The following is a 21,748-nucleotide window of genomic DNA, read 5'->3' as shown; positions in this document are numbered from 1 at the left end:
CCAGACCACTTCCTGACCCAGAACAGTCTCGGTCTGGAAGATTCTACTCAGACCAGTTCCAAGTTGCTCTCAGTTGAAACCGTTGAAGAGCAGTTACATTTCAGTCCATTTATCTGACTCTTTGATCCAAACGTCCAATCAGTGATCCAACATGAAGCTACAGACTCAGAACACACAGAAGTTCATCAGCTTCTCCAAACAGACACATGCTACTAACTCCACAGTTCCTGTAAACCACTTAAACCAGTGAGAGGTAAACCTGTTCTCTTCTTTTTCTTCTTCTTCTTCTCTGCAGTTCTAAATGGTAATCTGCTGTAATCCTCTTCATCCCTGCTGAGAGGCTCCACCAATCACAGGCTTTCTTTTCCTTTTCCTGATTTATCTTGTTAGGAGTCAGAGTAGTCCAATCACGGGAAGGAGGCAGGGTCACACAGCCTGACTACAAAAATGGCTAACTCCTCTCATATATATATATATATATATATATATAGTTATATATTTTTAGCTATTTTTGTAGTGAAGTCTGAATGTGTAGTGAGACATATTATTACCTATATAGTGGACTCAAAGTCCTATATCCCATCATGCATTGCGCTGAATGAAAAAACAATCAGACAGACGAGAGGAGAGAAAGCAGCGAGAGGGCCCAGCTTTAATGTCTTCTTCATGGTTTTAATACTGAATGATTTCTTAAAGAAACTTAAGAAAAACGTGGAGGTGTTTAGCGATAATGAGTAAAAATGAAAGCTGCAAGCAGCGTTGGACGGGCCCTCGCACCTCCTTGCACGTCAGGGTTACTGGCGGACGCCGCTCCTTGCAACCGTGCATTTGCGCGGCACTCATGATGGATGGAAATGGAAATCTCTGCTGACTTCAATGATATCTCACACAAGACTCTACGTCATACAGTTCTTTATCTGTGAAAGGGGGAGTGGCTAAAGCATAGGGGGCGGGCCAAACCATGACCAATGAAAAAGGAACTCACTGCTGAGTTCAATGATACTTCATACAAGACTCTACCTTAAACAGTTCAAAAGTCATAAAGGGGGCGTGTCCTGAGTAAGTGGGCGTGGTTAATGTATAGGGGGCGGCTCAGTATCACATGTAGACCGCACATTATAAGTTTCATGTAAATCGGATGATGTTTGTCATATAAGGCAGACTTCCTGTGGCCAGGGGGGGGCGCTATGACCAAAATTCAATATTGGCCTGTAGATGTCCTGGACCCTTGTTGATTGTGGGAAAATTCAAGCAGATATGACAATGTACACTGTAGTTACAGCCACTTTCTCATTCATCGCTAAACACTCAAAATGGCCGCCACGCCACGCCCACACCGTTTGACAAAAAGTTTTTCTTTTAATAACTTTTCATCGTTAAGATGTTGGGATGGTACAAAACTAGTCCATCGGATTTCATCCGATGGACTTCAAATTTGAATATTATGAAGTTGATGGATCACTGGTGTGTGTGTGTGTGTGTGTGTGTGTGTGTGTGTGTGTGTGTGTGTGTGTGTGTGTAATTGTGTCACTATACATGTGAGGAGTTTGGAGTTTGAAAGCTGGACATTAGAAGTCACTACTTTTTGTATAAAATGATGAAAATTAAGGCTTAAGCCAGTCTACAGGAGTCCACAAAAATCTAGTTTATGTGTTGATTACTTAACCATACACTGTTCTTGCTTTTATCACCATTTATTATGTTATTTCATCCACCCCCACCCCCCCTCCACCCAGATCAGGCATGTACTAATGAGAGAGCTGTGTGTACATGTGCGTGTTAAAATGATTCCTGGACCTCTGACTTTCAAACGTGTATGTTTGTGTCACTTCCACATAAACAAACATATTGAAAGAGAGACAGAGTGTTTGTTATTCTCGCTCTGAAAATTCGGTGCTAATACTCCATGTTGCCAATCATCCAAACAAAGCCTTTCTCTGTGAACCAGCATGAATGATCAGCCCACCTCTGTCCCATTGTCTGTACACGCATACATGTACACACATATGCCTGCCAACTGTTGACACACATTTAAAAAGCATCAAACATCAGGGCCAAACAAACAAAACCTTGTGTTGGGTCAGTGCTCTTCAAACCAATTGTCACTCTGAACCAGTGGGAACTAATCAGAGGGACCCTGCTGCGAGCAATTCTAGCACCACTGTGCCAAACATGCATGGAGCATCACCTCAATTAACGCCTTTTCTGCTGTATATTTTCCCATGCAGCCTTGCGTTAGCAAGCTTCGGAAGGGAAGACCTGCCATCCCAATTTCTTCTAAATAGGATTCTGGGTGGCCCCTGGAGTTAGCCACTAAACTCTCTCTCAACCCCACGCTATTTATGTACGGTTCCCCAAGTGCCTTACTCAGTAAGCATGCCACAGGCCTCAAAGGGCTGTTTGTTTTCACAGGCATGTGAGGCTCCTACAGTCCTGCCACCCACAAAACAACAACGTCCAAGCAGCCCCTTTAGGAAAATGAATGCACATAAAGTAACCCGTGGCATCTCACAACTTCACTATAAGCCAGCTAATAAAACCATATCAAAATATTTACTGAGCGATGATTTGCAAAATCATGATTCATAAGCTCAACAGGTCGGAGTGGGTGCCTCTGCCAACTAAATGACAATTAGAAGAGAATGATGCAATTATGCAGAATGTGCAAAAAATATAGTATGTGCAATGGGCAGGTGTATAGTCCAGGATGTAGGTTAAGGCAAAGTGTGGGGACTAGGGGCGGCGGGGTTAATGTCAGTGGGGCCATAAGTGTCAATAAGGATGCATGTAGAATTATGCCACCAATAAATCCACCAAAACTCCTTTGTGCACTTGATAGGAGGTGGCCTGAGTGCATGAAAATGCAGCCCTGACCTCAAGCCAAACTGGTTATCAAAACTGTGTGACCTGATCTGAATAAACTACCCAAGCTAAACCACTACAGCCACCTACAGTAGATGCAAGCAGTTTGGACTAGAGTTAAATTTATTAAACAGGCAACACAATACAATAAAGCACACTTGCGCATGACTGAAATAGACAAAAATTGCTGTTTTTTGTGTACTTTTGTATTGTGTCATATTGGGTTTCTATGTACAGTGTAGGTGGTGGCACAGGCAAGTGACTGCCTGCTGATCATTTCTGCTTGCCGCACCTCCAATGGTGCCATTGCAGGTAGCTGCAGGGTCATCAGCCGGGAGCTACCCTTCATTGATGTTTCGCTCCATTAATCCCGGAACATCTCATGGTGGTGGAGCAATGGCAGGGACGTCTCCCTGCCGCCCCTTGCAGCTGACCCTAGGACCCTTGCTTTCCCCACGCCTGGTCCTTTCTTCTTAACCAAAGCCAGAAGCTTCCCTGCTCAGCCTCCTCGGCAAGGTCTTTCAGAGCCTTTCTCAGTTTGGGGCCAGTGACTCCCATGCTCTTCAGGAAGCGCTGGGTGGATGCGCCCACAAACCCCCTACAGCTGACTTCCACTGGGTAGCTGATAGTTGACCACCCAGCCTCTCTGCATTCGGCTGTGAGGTTGAGATACCGGCTTTTTTTCCTCTCAAAGGCTGCCTCCATTCCTCCCTCCCACAGGACAGTGAGCTCTGCAAGATTACTGCCCGGGCTGTGGCAGACCAGAGAATGATGTCCGGTCGAAGGTTGGTTGTGGTGATCCCTGTTGGAAATCTGAGCTGCCAATCGAAGTCCACTCTCAGGTTCCACTCACAACTGCCTGCCAGGGCTGATCTCTGTGGCTGCGTGATGTTAGAGGCCCCTCCTCCCTCTCTGACGAAGTAGATCGGCCACCTTGATGATGGTGCTAGGCGCTCCCTGGCTGTTTCTGCCCTGCATACCTCCAGGATCTCCTCCAGCTTCCGCAGGACTCGGTCATGGCACCACCTGTACAGACCCTGGGTCAGTGCTGTTTTGCAGCTCAGATTTGGGGCATTGCTGAGTTGGCAGCTCTCCTCTGAGCCATACCACAGACAGAGGTTGCTGGGACTTGGGAGGGTGTTGTGGGTGGACCTTATGAAGCAACTCAGCCTGGCTTGGGGGATCTTCCACATGTCGGCCTAACCTACGGTCCTGCTTATTACTCCTTCCCAGGTCATCCAGCGTCCTTGCTGGCGTTGGCTAAGGGCTTTGATCTGATAGTTCTCCTCTTCTGTCCTCAGGCCTGGACCCTTGTCAATCGTGAGAAATTTCGGGCAAATATGACAATGTACAATAAAGTTATAACAACTTTTTCGTTTATCAATAAATATTCAAACTGGCCGCCACGCCCACACCCACACCGTTTGACAAAAACTCAAGCTGTTAATAACTTTTCATCGTTAAGGTCTTAAGATGACACAGAGCGAATTTGAAGTAAATCTGATGAAATCTCTTGGAGGAGTTCATTAAAGTATAGCACCTTGACTTTTAGGTCTACTTCCTGTTGCCACTTACAGCGGGCTATGACTTTGCGCTAATATCGGCCTGTAGATGTCCTGAGTGTTGAACTCTTATGAATTCCGAAAAGTATCAAGCAAATTGGTCAATGTACACTCAAGTTACACACACTTCCTGTTTCAATGGCAAAATGCACAGAATGGCATGCCCTATGACAAAAAGTTTTTCTTTTAATAAGTTTTCATCGTTAATATCTTAAGATAGCACAGGCCAAATTTAAAGTTGATCGGATGAAATCTGTAGGAGGAGTTCTTTAAATTATGACATGTGGAAATGGCCAAAATCACACTAATTTCAAACTTTCAATTCAAAATGGCGGGCTTCCTGTTGGGTTTAGGGTATGGCTCCAATGAGCTTTTATGTACATCTTGAAATGCTACATATGTGTATCAAGTTTCGTTAGTCTACGTTAAACGTAATGCAGGGGCTCAATTTTTTGTTTTGTATGGGGCGCTAGCGAGCCATTTTTGTGCGCCTATTCCCAAAACCCTTAAAATACGTATATTTTCACCAGACTTGATGCGACCGCCAAATTTGGTGAGTTTTTGATTATGTTGAGTCCCTCAAAAAGACAATTATTTGCAGGAAAAAAAGACTTCCTTCAATTTCAAAATATAAATATAAATATAATAATCTCTACAAAAACAATAGGTTCCTCGCACGTACCTTGCACTGAATGTTTTCGGGCCCTAATAATAACTGCTGTTGATAAGATCACAGACAGTTGTAAATCAGATTTAAAAACTACAAACAGGATACATTTTTGGTATGAATATTTGTGATGAAAACATGAAGGGTCATCGTCTGAGTCACAACGTTTTTATTCCATCTTTGGGTTTATTTCTGATGATGAACAGGTTCATAACACATCAGATCCAAGAGAAACTTTATTGGGAAAAAGCACTTTAACTGCCGACAGCAAACAGAGACACAGCATGGTATCAGACTGCATTCTGGGTATTAGGTAATGATGGGGGGGCACCACATGGAACAAAAGAAGATGATTGGCTCAGAGAGAGAGAGATAGTGTCTGTGATTGGAGAAATTTTATGAAGCTAAAAGGCTAATCAGGAAGCTAAAAGGCTAACCCAGGCTAGTTAGCAGTAACTGCTAACTAGCCTGGGTTAAGGTTGGAGAAAGGCCCAGGATGTGTTTAGCCTAGCTTAGCACAAAGACTGGAAGCAAAGGGAAACTACTACTTCAGGTGTGTCTATTTTCTCTTTCAGTGGGGTTAGGCTAGCAGTTTCCTTCTGTTTCCAGTATTTGAGCTAAGCTAGGCTAAGCTAGCAGTATCTGTACTGGAAACAGAGAGATGGAACTGATAATGTGACTCTGGAGAAAACAGAGGACTGTCTCAGTGTTTCTTCTTCTAATGTCATTTGAACTTTTCCTCTGAACGATGAGCAGCAAACTCTGAGCTAGAGTTAGAGATGCACAATGTTTAGTTTAGGGTTAGTGTCACGGGGCGGAAGTTGATTTTATTTAAGCATGCTTTTACTTTGGATTTGGATTTACTTTAGTATTTGCTGTGTTTTTATCTTCTGTTATTTCATGCTTTTATTTTGAAATGTTGTGTGTGGGTTTTTAAACGTTGGTTTTACTTCCGCCATCAGACATGTAACCTAATTATGATTAAGGACTTGCACCTGGGGACCAGAGAATGGATTGACTGTTTTTAGATATAAAAAGGGCAGAACGGAGCAGACAGAGAGACAGACAGACCGGGATTCCAGTGAGAACAACATTGTCCCCGGTCTGGAGGAGGCCTGAGAATACACCGAGGAAAACGCAAACACCGACCGCTAGCGGCTACAGTGGGAGAAGGTGAAACTTCTCCCTGCCGCATAAGTCTCTTTTAAGACCGGTGTTTGTTGTAGTGTGTAGTGTATAAAGCTGTGGTAGTTTAAAGGACGTTTGACTGGCCCAGAGTTCTCCTCTGCAGACTTTGCCCAAGGAGAGGAGCCAGGCGAGAAGAAGGTGGTCACTAGCGGAGACCGTGGACTGTCATCTTAACCTCCCACTCCTGTTCTGCTGCATTATTTTAGCTTGATTTTAGTTGGTTGTGCTTTCTTGCTTTTAATTTCTTTTAAGGAGGAACTCTTAGTTGTTTTATTCCTTTTTAAATAAACCTGTTATCCCTCTAACTGGTTGTACTCACTGTTTTAAATACCACTGGTGTTAACTGCTCTCCCCTGACATAAAGGACCTTGTTAATCTTTTATCTCAAATTTGAATCTTGGTAGTTTTAAGAGGTCCTAGGCCTCAGTCAAACCTATGTTTCGTTTAGGGTTAGGGTTGCACGATGTTTAGTTTAGGGTTAGGGTTGCACGATGTTTAGGTTTAGGGCTGCACAAAAAATTCTACATCGCGATGTGTGATAGTCACATTGCAGGACGTGAGATGTTAACACTACAACTTTTACGCTGCTTGGTAGAAGAGTAAACCTTCACCGTTCTCCTTTTACATCATTGTTAGCAGCCGACCCATCCTCTTTAAGACATGTGGCCATGGAAACATGTGGATGTGACGTAACGTTAGTCCGACAAGGTTTGTTATGGGAAGTGAGGCTCTCTGTGTGTAGAAAAGTACCGTAACACAGTGAAGCACATGCTTCTCCATGGGTAGTGAACCTACAGTTGTCCATGTTTATGTTCACTGCAAAGACAAACTAAATCACCTGATTAATGCAACGTTATTACGACACTGACTGGCCATGTTTCATCACAGAGTTGCCAGAAAGCTGCAACCAGCCAGGCTAAAGCTCATATAGTCAGCCTTAAGAATGAAGGGGTTTGTCCCAACGGTTACGGTTCAGAGCCACAACGCTGGAAACGTAACTCTAATCTACACCAGAAGTCTGTGTCTGATATAACGTATTCACACTGACTTAAGTGTTCTTACATACACAGAGTTTGTTGCTAGTGCGTCACATGCAGGCAACATGTATAAATTATTAATGTCATTGACATTAGCCTGGATTGATAGTATTCTATGAACTCCCCAACGAAAAGCAGAACAATCATTGCAATGTCAGTTTTTTCCAATATGATGCAGCCCTCTCTGGTTTGGTGGGCGTGTCAGAGATGTTATCCAATCAGAAGGGACGTGTCTGCACTGTGATTGGCTGTGGACGCGCTGCGCTGTGATTGGCTGTAGACGCGCTGCGCTGTGATTGGCTGACTGTAACTTAATAAAATCTCTCCAATCGTGCGTGTGATGTCAGATGAAGGTCATGAGGAAAAAGACAAAATTATCTTTTTTCTTTCTTCCATCAGGCAGTTTCCTTGGTAATGGGAGGGGGCTCTGCAGGCTCGGGGCGGTCCAATCACAGGCCTTGTTTGGCAAGGGAGGTGGACACCTAACAGGAAGAAGAGGCGGTTCATTAAAGGACCCCTATGTTCCTGAGCACCGGCGTCTAAGACACCGAAGGAACAAAATCTTTAAAATATGAAGGTTTGACTATAAAGAGGGGAAGTCAAATAATGTTTAGATCCTGTTTGAATTGAGCCATGATTTACATATCTGATGTTTGTCAGTTTAAAAGATAATTCATCAAGTGAAGAAAATCTCAGTTTGTCGTAGTACCTCTTAATTTAGTGTGAAACTACATCTCTCTTCTCACACAAAATACGTCACCTCGCCGGCATCAAGGTTATTATAGTTGCACAGTTCGTTTTCGTTAACGATTATAACCTTGGCTGGCACACACTACACTAGTCTATCTTAGCCCCTTCTTATCTCTATGTGGTATGTACGTAAATATGCATTCATGGATAGAAAAATTAAGCGTAAAAAAATGCATCAAAAGCGTAAAAAAAGTCCAAGCGCAGAAAGCGGCAAAATAATAGACGAGAGCGTTGAAAAAAGCGTAAAAACATACACACATGCATGATGATATCAAGTCGGACACAAATCTAACCGGCATGCATTTGGCGGCGATTGCCGGTGATTGATTCTGCGCAGACCTGGCTCATCTTGAACGAGCCTAATGCCTCACCTGGTCAGCCAGCGTGTCAAAGGGTGGGGCTTCAGCTGCGTTTAGGCCTCCGGGGGAGAAGGTGTCGCTGGAGGGGGCGGAGTCAGGCTGGACGATGATGTCAGCCCCGTGGTCCGTCCGAGCTTTGGCGCTCTCTCTGAAGCTCAGTTTCTGACTCTCAATCTGTCAACACAAACACAATGTAACTTATTAAACTATGTTATTGGTAACATGTAGCATTTATACACAACTGCATAATATACTACATATATAAATATATATATATAAAAGGGTTAGTTCAAACCAAAGACGAGTTGAAACTTGGAACTTCTTGCAACGAGTCGGTCTGCAGCATTCTGAAACCTGCCAATTCACACCAATGAGTCGACACAAGACGGTGTATCATCTCCATAACAACAACTCTTTGTAGTTCCGTTCTAACTTCTGATTTCCAGGCTTTTTGTGGCTAAATATATCATTTGTTTTGTCTAAATATGAAGGAGGACAACGTTAGTTATACTAAGATGCTTGCTAGAGTTACATTTCTAGTGACGAATTGGCGAAAACACATTTATTTCTCTGATTCATGGCTTTGTTCTAATGCCGCTGTGCGCTCCCTCTCTTCAGTCACTCTCTATCTCTGCCCACAATATAATGCTCAAGTGCTTTCTGACGGTCATTGAGCCTCCGTCTAAAACTCTGCCTCTTCAACAAGCTGTTTGTAACAGAAATAAAATAGATTACAGATAATTTTATTTCTATAGTTTATAGCTGACTTTACCATCTGACTTCTCTATTGGCTGTTGAAACAGGAGACGTCTCTTACATTCTAAAACCAGCCTCTGGAGACTCAACCAGCTGACTTCTCTACTGGCTGTTGAAACAGGAGACATCTCTTACATTCTAAAACCAGCCTCTGGAGACTCAACCAGCTGACACCTCTATTGGCTGTTGAAAGAGGAGACGTCTCTTACATTCTAAAACCAGCCACTGGAGACTCCACCAGCTACAGTAACTTCTCTATTGGCTGTTGAAACAGGAGACGTCTCTTACATTCTAAAACCAGCCTCTGGAGACTCCACCAGCTGACTTCTCTACTGGCTGTTGAAACGGGAGACGTCTCTTACGTTCTAAAACCAGCCTCTGGAGACTCAACCAGCTGACTTCTCTACTGGCTGTTGAAACAGGAGACATCTCTTACATTCTAAAACCAGCCTCTGGAGACTCAACCAGCTGACTTCTCTACTGGCTGTTGAAACAGGAGACATCTCTTACATTCTAAAACCAGCCTCTGGAGACTCAACCAGCTGACACCTCTATTGGCTGTTGAAAGAGGAGACGTCTCTTACATTCTAAAACCAGCCACTGGAGACTCCACCAGCTAACTTCTCTATTGGCTGTTGAAACAGGAGACGTCTCTGACATTCTAAAACCAGCCTCTGGAGACTCGACCATCTGACTTCTCTATTGGCTGTTGAAACAGGAGACTCTCTTACGTTCTAAAACTAGCCTCTGGAGACTCAACCAGCTGACTTCTCAATTGACTGTTGAAACAGGAGGCACCGCTTACGTTCTAAAACCAGCCTCTGGAGAATCGATCGGCTGACTTCTCTATTGGCTGTTGAAACAGGAGACGTCTCTTACGTTCTAAAACCAGCCTCTGGAGACTCCACCAGCTGACTTCTCTATCAGCTGTTGAAACAGGAGACGTCTCTTATGTTCTAAAACCAGCCTCTGGAGACTCCACCAGCTGAGTCGCAGCGACACCATCAGCTGCTTTTAGTCGAGCTGAGACGGGCTGGTTCACACTGCTGAAATCTTTCTCTATGACATTCTAAAACAGTTTTGTCTCGTCTTGAACCTTTGGTCTGAACTGGGCTTAACACGTAGATGTAAGGTGTTATAGTAATGTAGAGACAGACCGACAGAGAGACTCATTAACGCTGTACAGGGTCGTTGTTCAGAGTGGTTACTGCAGAGGAAATAAATCTTTCATGGCATTTGTTGAAATGAATGTTGTTTAATGTTTTATTTTTTAAGAAGTAACTTCTTTTTTTAAATCAAGTGACATTTTGACTCGGTATGTAACCATAGATCCGTGATGTTGTACTAACGTTACTCGGTATGTAACATTAGCTTAGACCTCACAATGCCTTGTGTTTTTTATTCATATTTCTTATGAAGTTATTGTTCATAAGACGTGACATGTTTTATTTTTTAAGAAGTAACTTCTTTTTTTAAATCAAGTGACATTTTGACTCGGTATGTAACCATAGATCCGTGATGTTGTACTAACGTTACTCGGTATGTAACATTAGCTTAGACCTCACAATGCCTTGTGTTTTTTATTCATATTTCTTATGAAGTTATTGTTCATAAGACGTGACATGAGTGACACATGGTAGGCCAAGGCAAGAAGAGGGAGATTAGCTAACGTTAGCCAACAGATTTATAAAAGAGTCACAATCAAATACTAATTTCAGCATTTCAAATAGTATTGATTTTTTTACTATTCAAATTATATTAAACTTTCAGTGTTTGTTCCAACAGCCCTAATGTCTTCTGCAAAGTGTTTCCTAACCTTAGAACTGTTACATATTATATCTGGATGATTATTTCCTGTATTTATGTGTTAGCATGATGTTAGTGTGGAGTTAGCATGTTGTTAGCATGTTCTGGTATATACCTTCTTTTTCCCTCCTCCCGGCACATGGGTGACGTTCTCCAGAGAACCAACTTTAGATTGAACGGTTTTAAAATCCACCTTCTCTGATTTAATCTCCACCTTCCCTCCACCTGACACACAGAAACACATGTGAAACTTATGATTATTATATCAGACTAGTGTTGTCCGCAAGGCCGGTTGAAAACCCCAAAACAAAGAAATAGCAGAATCATTCCATTATTCCATGCTTTACAACATATATAGCGTTGTCAGTATTAACAGGATAACTATGTAATCACTTAGATAGATGTGTTTTGAAAAGCAAACTATATCATTGCTTACAGTGTGTGTGTTGAAACCCCCAAAAAAAAAATAACATATATATCTTACTTACATATTAATCTGTTTTTGCTTATACATTAATCTGTTTTTTGCTTATACTGATACTGTTTTTGCATTTTATGACAGAAAGAGCTTTTATTGAGAAACTGTGAAGAGTGTAGGAAAGCACCTGGACAGATAAGAAGAGCACAGGCAGAAGCTGCGGCCTTGACGGGTGCATGCAGCTGTGTGTTTGTGCATCTTAAAATGTTTTTCTTGTATAAATATGAGTGTTTTTGCTGAGTAAAGGGCTCCCTTCGGGCTCTTTTACCCGAGCGCTTTACGTGGCATTGGGTGGCTTTACTCTCTCAGCTGTAGAGGGGTTCCCTTGCGCTCGCTGAGCGTAAGGGAGGAAAAGAAAAAAAAGAAAAAATACGAGAAGCGGCTTCAAATACCTCTGTTAAACAGAGGCCAAAAAGTGCTCTTCTCTCTTATTTTGCCTGGACGCCTTTTGTTGCTGGGGAAAGATTTATAGGTCAAAACATCCGCCCCGCTGACGGGCAACTGGCGTTTGTCCGTACGCCTAAAGAGGGCACTAGTAGGGCCGGGGGTTTTCTGAGGGGAAGGCAATAAAAGGGGTTGGCTCGGCCAAAGCGAGTGACGCGATGCCTCAGCGAACTGCCACACCAGTCAACACTAGAATCTATAGTACACACACAACATATGTATAATATACTGTATATACTTTATTTAAGATATATAAACTATACCCAGCCACACAATATAAAAACTTACTTTACAATACTGTAGAAGAACTGTGAGTGTGTTTGTTTGTGTGTGTGTGTGTGTGTGTGTGTGTGTGTGTGTGTGTGTGTGTGTGTGTGTGTGTGTGTGTGTGTGTGTGTGTGTGTGTGTGTGTGTGTATGTGTCTGTCTCTGTGTGTGTGTGTGAGTGCCTGTGTGTGTGTGAGTGTTACCTGGTTTGTGTTTAATGTTGTCTTTGGAGCCACACTTTGATGCCACGCTGGTCAGATTCATCTTCTTATTAACAATCTGAACCTACAGAGAGAGACACAAACACATTTTTCACCATTTTCTGACATATTAGAGAACATTGAAGCTGCAGAAATGTTCCCTGTGAATGCTGTCTGTTTGTGTGTGTCTGTGTGTTTGTCTGTGTGTGTGTGTGTGTGTGTGTGTGTGTGTGTGTGTGTGTGTGTGTGTGTGTGTGTGTGTGTGTGTGTGTGTGTGTGTCGTGTCTGTGTGTATGTGTGTGTGTGTGTGTGTGTGTGTGTGTGTGTGTGTGTGTGTGTGTGTGTTTGTGTCTGTGTGTGTGTGTGTGTGTGTGTGTGTGTGTGTGTGTGTGTGTGTGTATGTTTGTGTCTGTGTGTGTCTGTTCGCTGTGTATTTGTGTGTGTGTGTCTGAGTGTGTCTGTGTATGTTACCTTGCCCCCTCCAGGTGTGTGTTTGAGGTTCTCTGTGGATCCAACCTTTGACCTGACGTTGCTGAGGTCAGGCATGGGGTGGGAGGGGGGGGTCCGTCCGCGGGAAGCGCCGGGAGACCTGGGGGGGGTCCGGACCACCGCCACCTGCAGGACCAATCCCAACCAGTTTTACTTCTGTCAACCAGATCATTTATTAATCTCTGTATACGTTTTAATTTTTGTAAAAGTTTCACAAAGTCTGTAGACCAGAGAGACAGGCAGGCAGGCAGGCAAGTAGACAGACTGACAGACACACAGACAGAGAGGCAGGCAGACAGAAAGACCTTCTTGACGTCTCTGTTTGGAGTGGAGGATCGACTGGCCGGAGAACGACTTCCTGGACTGTTGGCTCCGTCCACTGACTCTGACGGATGGACAGAAATACAGGTGGAGAGACAGACAGGTTAACTGGGTCTTAGATTAGTAGAGGTGTACCTGTACTCTAGACTGTACCTGTACTCTAGACTGAGATTAGTAGTGGTGTACCTGTACACTAGACTGTACCTGTACTCTAGACTGAGATTAGTAGTGGTGTATCTGTACTCTAGACTTAGATTAGTAGTGGTGTACCTGTACTCTAGACTGAGATTAGTAGTGTTGGACCTGTACTCTAGACTGGGATTAGTAGTGGTGTACCTGAACTCTAGACTGTACCTGTACTCTAGACTGAGATTAGTAGTGTTGGACCTGTACTCTAGACTGAGATTAGTAGTGGTGTACCTGTACTCTAGACTGTACCTGTACTCTAGACTGAGATTAGTAGTGGTGTACCTGTACTCTAGACTGTACCTGTACTTTAGAATGAGATTAGTAGTGGTGTACCTGTACTCTAGACTGAGATTAGTAGTGGTGTACCTGTACTCTAGACGGAGATTAGTAATGGTGTATCTGTACTCTAGACTGAGATTGGTAGTGGTGTACCTGTACTCTAGACTGAGGTTAGTAGTGTTGGACCTGTAATCTAGACTGAGATTAGTTGTATTGGACCTGTACTCTAGACTGAGATTAGTAGTTGTGTACCTGCACTCTAGACTCAGATTAGTAGTGGTGTACCTGTACTCTAGACTGAGATTAGTAGTGGTGTACCTGTACTCTAGACTGTACCTGTACTTTAGACTGAGATTAGTAATGGTGTACCTGTACTCTAGACTGAGATTAGTAGTGGTGTACCTGTACTCTAGACGGAGATTAGTAGTGGTGTATCTGTACTCTAGACTGAGATTGGTAGTGGTGTACCTGTACTCTAGACTGAGGTTAGTAGTGTTGGACCTGTAATCTAGACTGAGATTAGTAGTATTGGACCTGTACTCTAGACTGAGATTAGTAGTTGTGTACCTGCACTCTAGACTCAGATTAGTAGTGGTGTACCTGTACTCTAGACTGAGATTAGTAGTGGTGTACCTGTACTCTAGACTGAGATTAGTAGTGTTGGACCTGTACTTTAGACTGAGATTAGTAGTGGTGTATCTGTACTCTAGACTGAGATTAGTAGTGGTGTACCTGTACTCTAGACTGAGATTAGTAGTGTTGGACCTGTACTCTAGACTGAGATTAGTAGTGGTGTACCTGTACTCTAGACTGTACCTGTACTTTAGACTGAGATTAGTAGTGGTGTACCTGTACTCTAGACTGAGATTAGTAGTGGTGTACCTGTACTCTAGACGGAGATTAGTAGTGGTGTATCTGTACTCTAGACTGAGATTGGTAGTGGTGTACCTGTACTCTAGACTGAGGTTAGTAGTGTTGGACCTGTACTTTAGACTGATATTAGTAGTGTTGGACCTGTACTCTAGACTTAAATTAGTAGTGGTGTACCTGTACTCTAGACTGAGATTAGTAGTGGTGTACCTGTACTTTAGACTGAGATTAGTAGTGAGATTAGTAGTGGTGTACCTGTACTCTAGCTGTACCTGTACTCTAGACTGAGATTATTAGTGGTGTACCTGTACTCTAGACTGAGACTAGTAGTGTTGGACCTGTAGTCTAGACTGTACCTGTACTCTAGACTGAGATTAGTAGTGTTGGACCTGTACTCTAGACTGAAATTAGTAGTGGTGTACCTGTACTCTAGACTGTACCTGTACTCTAGACTGAGATCAGTAGTGGTGTATCTGTACTCTAGACTGAGATTAGTAGTGGTGTACCTGTACTCTAGACTGAGATTAGTAGTGTTGGACCTGTACTCTAGACTGAGATTAGTAGTGTTGGACCTGTACTCTAGACTCAGATTAGTAGTGGTGTACCTGTACTCTAGACTGAGATTAGTAGTGGTGTACCTGTACTCTAGACTGTACCTGTACTTTAGACTGAGATAAGTAGTGGTGTACCTGTACTCTAGACTGTACCTGTACTCTAGACTGAGATTAGTAGTGTTGGACCTGTACTCTAGACTGAGATTAGTAGTGGTGTACCTGTACTCTAGACTGAGATTATTAGTGTTGGACCTGTAGTCTAGACTGCACCTGTACTCTAGACTGTACCTGTAATCTAGACTGAGATTAGTAGTGTTGGACCTGTACTCTAGACTGAGATTAGTAGTGTTGGACCTGTACTATAGACTGAGATTATTAGTGTTGGACCTGTAGTCTAGACTGCACCTGTACTCTAGACTGTACCTGTAATCTAGACTGAGATTAGTAGTGGTGTACCTGTACTCTAGACTGAGATTAGTAGTGTTGGACCTGTACTCTAGACTGAGATTAGTAGTGGATTACCTGTACTCTAGACTGTACCTGTACTTTGGACTGAGATTAGTAGTGGTGTACCTGTACTCTAGACTGTACCTGTACTCTAGACTGAGATTAGTAGTGGTGTACCTGTACTCTAGACTGAGATTAGTAGTGTTGGACCTGTACTCTAGACTGAGATTAGTAGAGGTGTACCTGTACTCTAGACTGTACCTGTACTTTAGACTGAGATTAGTAGTGGTGTACCTGTACTCTAGACTGTACCTGTACTCTAGACTGAGATTAGTAGTGTTGGACCTGTACTCTAGACTGAGATTAGTAGTGGTGTACCTGTACTCTAGACTGTACCTGTACTCTAGACTGAGATTAGTAGTGGTGTACCTGTACTCTAGACTGAGATCAGCAGTGTTGGACCTGTACTGTAGACTGAGAGTAGTAGTGTTGGACCTGTACTCTAGACTGATATTAGTAGTGTTGGACCTGTAATCTAGACTGAGATTAGTAGTGGTGTACCTGTACTTTAGACTGAGATTAGTAGTGGTGTACCTGTACTCTAGACTGAGATTAGTAGTGTTGGACCTGTTCTCTAGACTGAGATTAGTAGTGGTGTACCTGTACTCTAGACTGTACCTGTACTCTAGACTGAGATTAGTAGTGGTGTACCTGTACTCTAGACTGTACCTGTACTCTAGAATGAGATTAGTAGTGTTGGACCTGTACTCTAGACTGAGATTAGTAGTGTTGGACCTGTACTCTAGACTGAGATTAGTAGTGTTGGACCTGTACTCTAGACTGAAATTAGTAGTGGTGTACCTGTACTCTAGACTGTACCTGTACTCTAGACTGAGATCAGTAGTGGTGTATCTGTACTCTAGACTGAGATTAGTAGTGGTGTACCTGTACTCTAGACTGAGATTAGTAGTGTTGGACCTGTACTCTAGACTGAGATTAGTAGTGTTGGACCTGTACTCTAGACTGAGATTATTAGTGTTGGACCTGTAGTCTAGACTGCACCTGTACTCTAGACTGTACCTGTAATCTAGACTGAGATTAGTAGTGGTGTACCTGTACTCTAGACTGTACCTGTACTCTAGACTGAGATTAGTAGTGTTGGACCTGTACTCTAGACTGAGATTAGTAGTGGTGTACCTGTACTCTAGACTGAGATTATTAGTGTTGGACCTGTAGTCTAGACTGCACCTGTACTCTAGACTGTACCTGTAATCTAGACTGAGATTAGTAGTGTTGGACCTGTACTCTAGACTGACATTAGTAGTGTTGGACCTGTACTCTAGACTGAGATTATTAGTGTTGGACCTGTAGTCTAGACTGCACCTGTACTCTAGACTGTACCTGTACTCTAGACTGAGATTAGTAGTGTTGGACCTGTACTCTAGACTGAGATTAGTAGTGTTGGACCTGTACTCTAGACTGTACCTGTACTCTAGACTGAGATTAGTAGTGGTGTACCTGTACTCTAGACTGAGATTAGTAGTGTTGGACCTGTACTCTAGACTGAGATTAGTAGAGGTGTACCTGTACTCTAGACTGTACCTGTACTTTAGACTGAGATTAGTAGTGGTGTACCTGTACTCTAGACTGTACCTGTACTCTAGACTGAGATTAGTAGTGTTGGACCTGTACTCTAGACTGAGATTAGTAGTGGTGTACCTGTACTCTAGACTGTACCTGTACTCTAGACTGAGATTAGTAGTGGTGTACCTGTACTCTAGACTGAGATCAGCAGTGTTGGACCTGTACTGTAGACTGAGAGTAGTAGTGTTGGACCTGTACTCTAGACTGATATTAGTAGTGTTGGACCTGTAATCTAGACTGTACCTGTACTCTAGAATGAGATTAGTAGTGTTGGACCTGTTCTCTAGACTGAGATTAGTAGTGGTGTACCTGTACTCTAGACTGTACCTGTACTCTAGAATGAGATTAGTAGTGTAGGACCTGTACTCTAGACTGAGATTAGTAGTGTTGGACCTGTACTCTAGACTGAGATTAGTAGTGTTGGACCTGTACTCTAGACTGAGATTAGTAGTGGTGTACCTGTACTCTAGACTGTACCTGTACTCTACAATGAGATTAGTAGTGTTGGACCTGTACTCTAGACTGAGATTAGTAGTGTTGGACCTGTACTCTAGACTGAGATTAGTAGTGGTGTACCTGTACTCTGGACTGTACCTGTACTTTAGACTGAGATTAGTAGTGTTGGACCTGTAATCTAGACTGAGATTAGTAGTATTGGAACTGTACTCTAGACTGAGATTAGTAGTGTTGGACCTGTACTCTAGACTGTACCTGTACTCTAGACTGAGATTAGTAGTGGTGTACCTGTACTCTAGACTGAGATTAGTAGTGGTGTACCTGTACTCTAGACTGAGATTAGTAGTGGTATACCTGTACTCTAGACTGTACCTGTACTCTAGACTGAGATTAGTAGTGGTGTACCTGTACTCTAGACTGAGATTAGTAGTGGTGTACCTGTACTCTAGACTGTACCTGTACTCTAGACTGAGATTAGTAGTGGTGTACCTGTACTCTAGACTGTACCTGTACTCTAGACTGAGATTAGTAGTGGTGTACCTGTACTCTAGGCTGAGATTAGTAGCATTGTACCTGTACTCTAGGCTGTACCTGTACTCTTGGCCGAGATCATCTTGGCTGCTCTGGCGCCCCCTGCTGACTTGGAGGCCTGGAACACAAAGACATCTTTATCAATATAGAGGGATACAGAGCGCTGCAGATGACATGTTTCTGCAGGCGACCCTGAAGTTAGTATCGCACTGGTTCCTCCACAGAAGGATTTTAGATTATTGCAGAATATAATCTACGTGGCAACCAAAGTTTATGTGTCAAACTCAAGGCTTGCGGGCCAAATCCGGCCCCTTGCAGACTTTGATCTGGCCCACATAATAAATCTTGGCGATTGAAGTTGTACACCAAACCAAAAAAAGACACCAAACTGTAATCACGCTACACCCTGAAAGGTGCACGTTTGTTTTCCTTGTAGTCACTAATATGTAATGATTTAATGAGACACAGACATTAATTAAAACAATGTTACCTTCAGAGGTTCTTCTGCAGTTTCTTTCACAGCTGCTTTCTCTGGAATAAACAAACATGACCTGATATTAGATTGTAATGGCATGTTATATTATGTTATGGATGAAGTGATGCAGACAGAAGCCGAGGTCAATGGTCAGGGAGAAGTGTTTCCATGACAACCAAACAAGAAGTGTCCAGTCTGTGTCACCTTCACTACGAGAGAGGAAAATTTGTGAAATGTTCCTTTAAGCCCCTGAAACCTCCTGACAGATGACACAGAAGAGGGAGGAGGCGTAAACTAAAGAGGAGCAGCGGGGGAGAAAAGGGGGGAGTAAAAGAAAGCGGGAGCGGCAGCAGGACGACCGACCTTTCTGCAGAGGAGGAGCGCTTGTTTTTCCAGCCTGGGCAGCCGGTGTAGCCGGAGGAGTGCTTGGTTCTGCAGAGGAAGAGAGGGTAGCAGCAGGGACGTCCCCGTCTCCAGAGGGAAGTAACCCACAGAGAGCAACGCCTCTGGAGCTTTGACCGACGTTTTCTTCAGTGCCTTTGTGGCGTTCTTCAGCTGTTTCCTTTTGCTCCTCTTCATCAGGAGGTGAGACTGGGGAACTAACCCTCTTCTCCTCCTCCATCTCTCCATCTCCTCCTGGCAGCTGATCCTCCTCTTCCTTCACTACTTTCTCCTCCGTCACCTCCTCTTCCTGTTCTTCTCCTCTACCTTCCCCTCTCTCCTCCGACACTACGCCTCCATCTGGGAGTTTATCCAGAAAACTGACTGGGGTGAGGGGAGGTGTGCAGACAAACACAGAGAACAAAACAAACTCAACACTGACACATGATTGGATGATGATTGAGAGACTCTGAGACAGTTTAGGGACTGCACGGGACAGACATATTCATACAGTGGACTCAGAGACTCTGAGACAGTTTAGGGACCACAAGGGACAGACATATTCATACAGTGGACTCAGAGACTCTGAGACAGTTTAGGGACCACACAGGACATACATATTCATACAGTGGACTCAGAGACTCTGATACAGTTTAGGGACCACACAGGACATACATATTCATACAGTGGACTCAGAGACTCTGAGACAGTTTAGGGACCACACAGGACAGACATATTCATACAGTGGACTCAGAGACTCTGATACAGTTTAGGGACCACACAGGACATACATATTCATACAGTGGACTCAGAGACTCTGAGACAGTTTAGGGACCACACAGGACAGACATATTCATACAGTGGACTCAGAGACTCTGAGACAGTTTAGGGACCACAAGGGACAGACATATTCATACAGTGGACTCAGAGACTCTGAGACAGTTTAGGGACCACAAGGGATAGACATATTCATACAGTGGACTCAGAGACTCTGATACAGTTTAGGGACCACAAGGGACAGACATATTCATACAGTGGACTCAGAGACTCTGATACAGTTTAGGGACCACACAGGACAGACATATTCATACAGTGGACTCAGAGACTCTGAGACAGTTTAGGGACCACAAGGGACAGACATATTCATACAGTGGACTCAGAGACTCTGAGACAGTTTAGGGACCACAAGGGACAGACATATTCATACAGTGGACTCAGAGACTCTGATACAGTTTAGGGACCACACAGGACATACATATTCATACAGTGGACTCAGAGACTCTGAGACAGTTTAGGGACCACAAGGGACAGACATATTCATACAGTGGACTCAGAGACTCTGAGACAGTTTAGGGACCACACAGGACATACATATTCATACAGTGGACTCAGAGACTCTGAGACAGTTTAGGGACCACAAGGGACAGACATATTCATACAGTGGACTCAGAGACTCTGAGACAGTTTAGGGACCACAAGGGACAGACATATTCATACAGTGGACTCAGAGACTCTGAGACAGTTTAGGGACCCCAAGGGACAGACATATTCATACAGTGTGAGGCAGACCGTGTGGGTGTGTCTGTGAAGTGGAGACTCAGAGAACTACAGCTGCAACTTCCTTATTTATATAATATGTTCCTACCTCCCAGCATGCACTGCTCTCCTTCGAGGGGGGGCCAATTGTCCATCCATCATCCTGCAGAGAGGAAGAGGAAAGAGAGAGAGAGGAAGAGGAGAGAGAAAGAGAGAGGAAGGAGACAGAGAGAGAAGAGGAAGAGGAGAGAGAGAGAGAGGAAGAGGAGAGAGAGAGAGAGAACAAGAGGAGTCAGTGAGCATGCTCAGTAGAGAGTAGATCCTCCATGATGATGATGCAGCAAGAAACAATAAAGTCACTTTCTGTTTCAGTCTGCTGACTCATGCTGTCAACCACCAGCTCTGCTCTGACACTTTGATCTGAAGCTACATTAGCCTGCAGGCTAACAGGCTAACAGGCTATCAGGGTATCAGGGTATCAGGGTATCAGGGTATCAGGCGGTGGCAGAGCGGAGTAACACAGTAACAGTGTGTGCCCCTCCTGCCGCCTCCATCCCTCAGACAGAGGAGAGGGGCAGCAGAGACACGTGGAGCTCAGACAGAGAGGTGGAGGCAGGCAGAGTGATAGAAATACTCTACAGATACAATACAGAAAAGACAGACGGACACACAGACAGGCAGACAGACACACAGACAGACACAGACAGACAGACACACACACACACAGACAGACAGACAAACAGGAGAGAGACAGACATAGAGACAGGCAGACAGGCAGACAGGCAGACAGGCAGACAGGCAGACAGACAGACAGACAGGAAGACAGGCAGACATACAGGCAGGCAGACAGACAGGCGGCTCAGTGTCTCACCTTCTGTCTCTTTTCCTCTCTGCTCCTCTCTGCTGCTGCTGCTGCTCATCCACTGCCGCCGCCCTCTGCTGCTGATGCATGCTGGGAGACGAGGCTGCTGTTGCCATGGTAACCCGAGGACACACACACACACACACACACACACACAGACACGTCTTTTTAATATAAAACTTTCAGGAAATGAAGATGAAAGAGAAGAGAGGGAGAGGAAAAGAGAAAGAAAAAGAAGACATCCTGACAGATTCCTAAAGGCTTTCTGGACTCTATGGGCCCTATTTTAACAATCTGAAACGCAAGTATGAAACGCAAAACGCAAGTAGCTTTGTGGGC

The 21,748-nt window shown here is 43.9% G+C and overlaps 1 protein-coding gene across 1 annotated transcript; it reads right to left on the bottom strand.

Annotated features, from left to right (window-relative positions):
* Positions 1-5,321: 5,321 nt before the first annotated feature.
* On the bottom strand, positions 5,322-21,525 carry maptb (microtubule-associated protein tau b). Its single transcript, XM_028600509.1, has 10 exons — positions 21,419-21,525; positions 18,994-19,448; positions 18,646-18,686; positions 18,216-18,273; positions 13,170-13,249; positions 12,847-12,990; positions 12,379-12,460; positions 11,103-11,212; positions 8,438-8,599; positions 5,322-7,798 (listed from the first exon to the last, which is right to left on the bottom strand). The coding sequence occupies exons 1-10, from the start codon at positions 21,523-21,525 to the stop codon at positions 7,766-7,768; spliced, it is 1,272 nt and encodes a 423-aa protein (XP_028456310.1). The 3' UTR covers positions 5,322-7,765.
* Between the last annotated feature and the right edge of the window lie 223 nt (positions 21,526-21,748).

The sequence above is a fragment of the Perca flavescens genome, chromosome 15 (assembly GCF_004354835.1).
Source record: "Perca flavescens isolate YP-PL-M2 chromosome 15, PFLA_1.0, whole genome shotgun sequence".
Lineage (NCBI taxonomy): Eukaryota > Metazoa > Chordata > Actinopteri > Perciformes > Percidae > Perca > Perca flavescens.
This window is presented reverse-complemented; position numbering and strand designations above follow the sequence as displayed.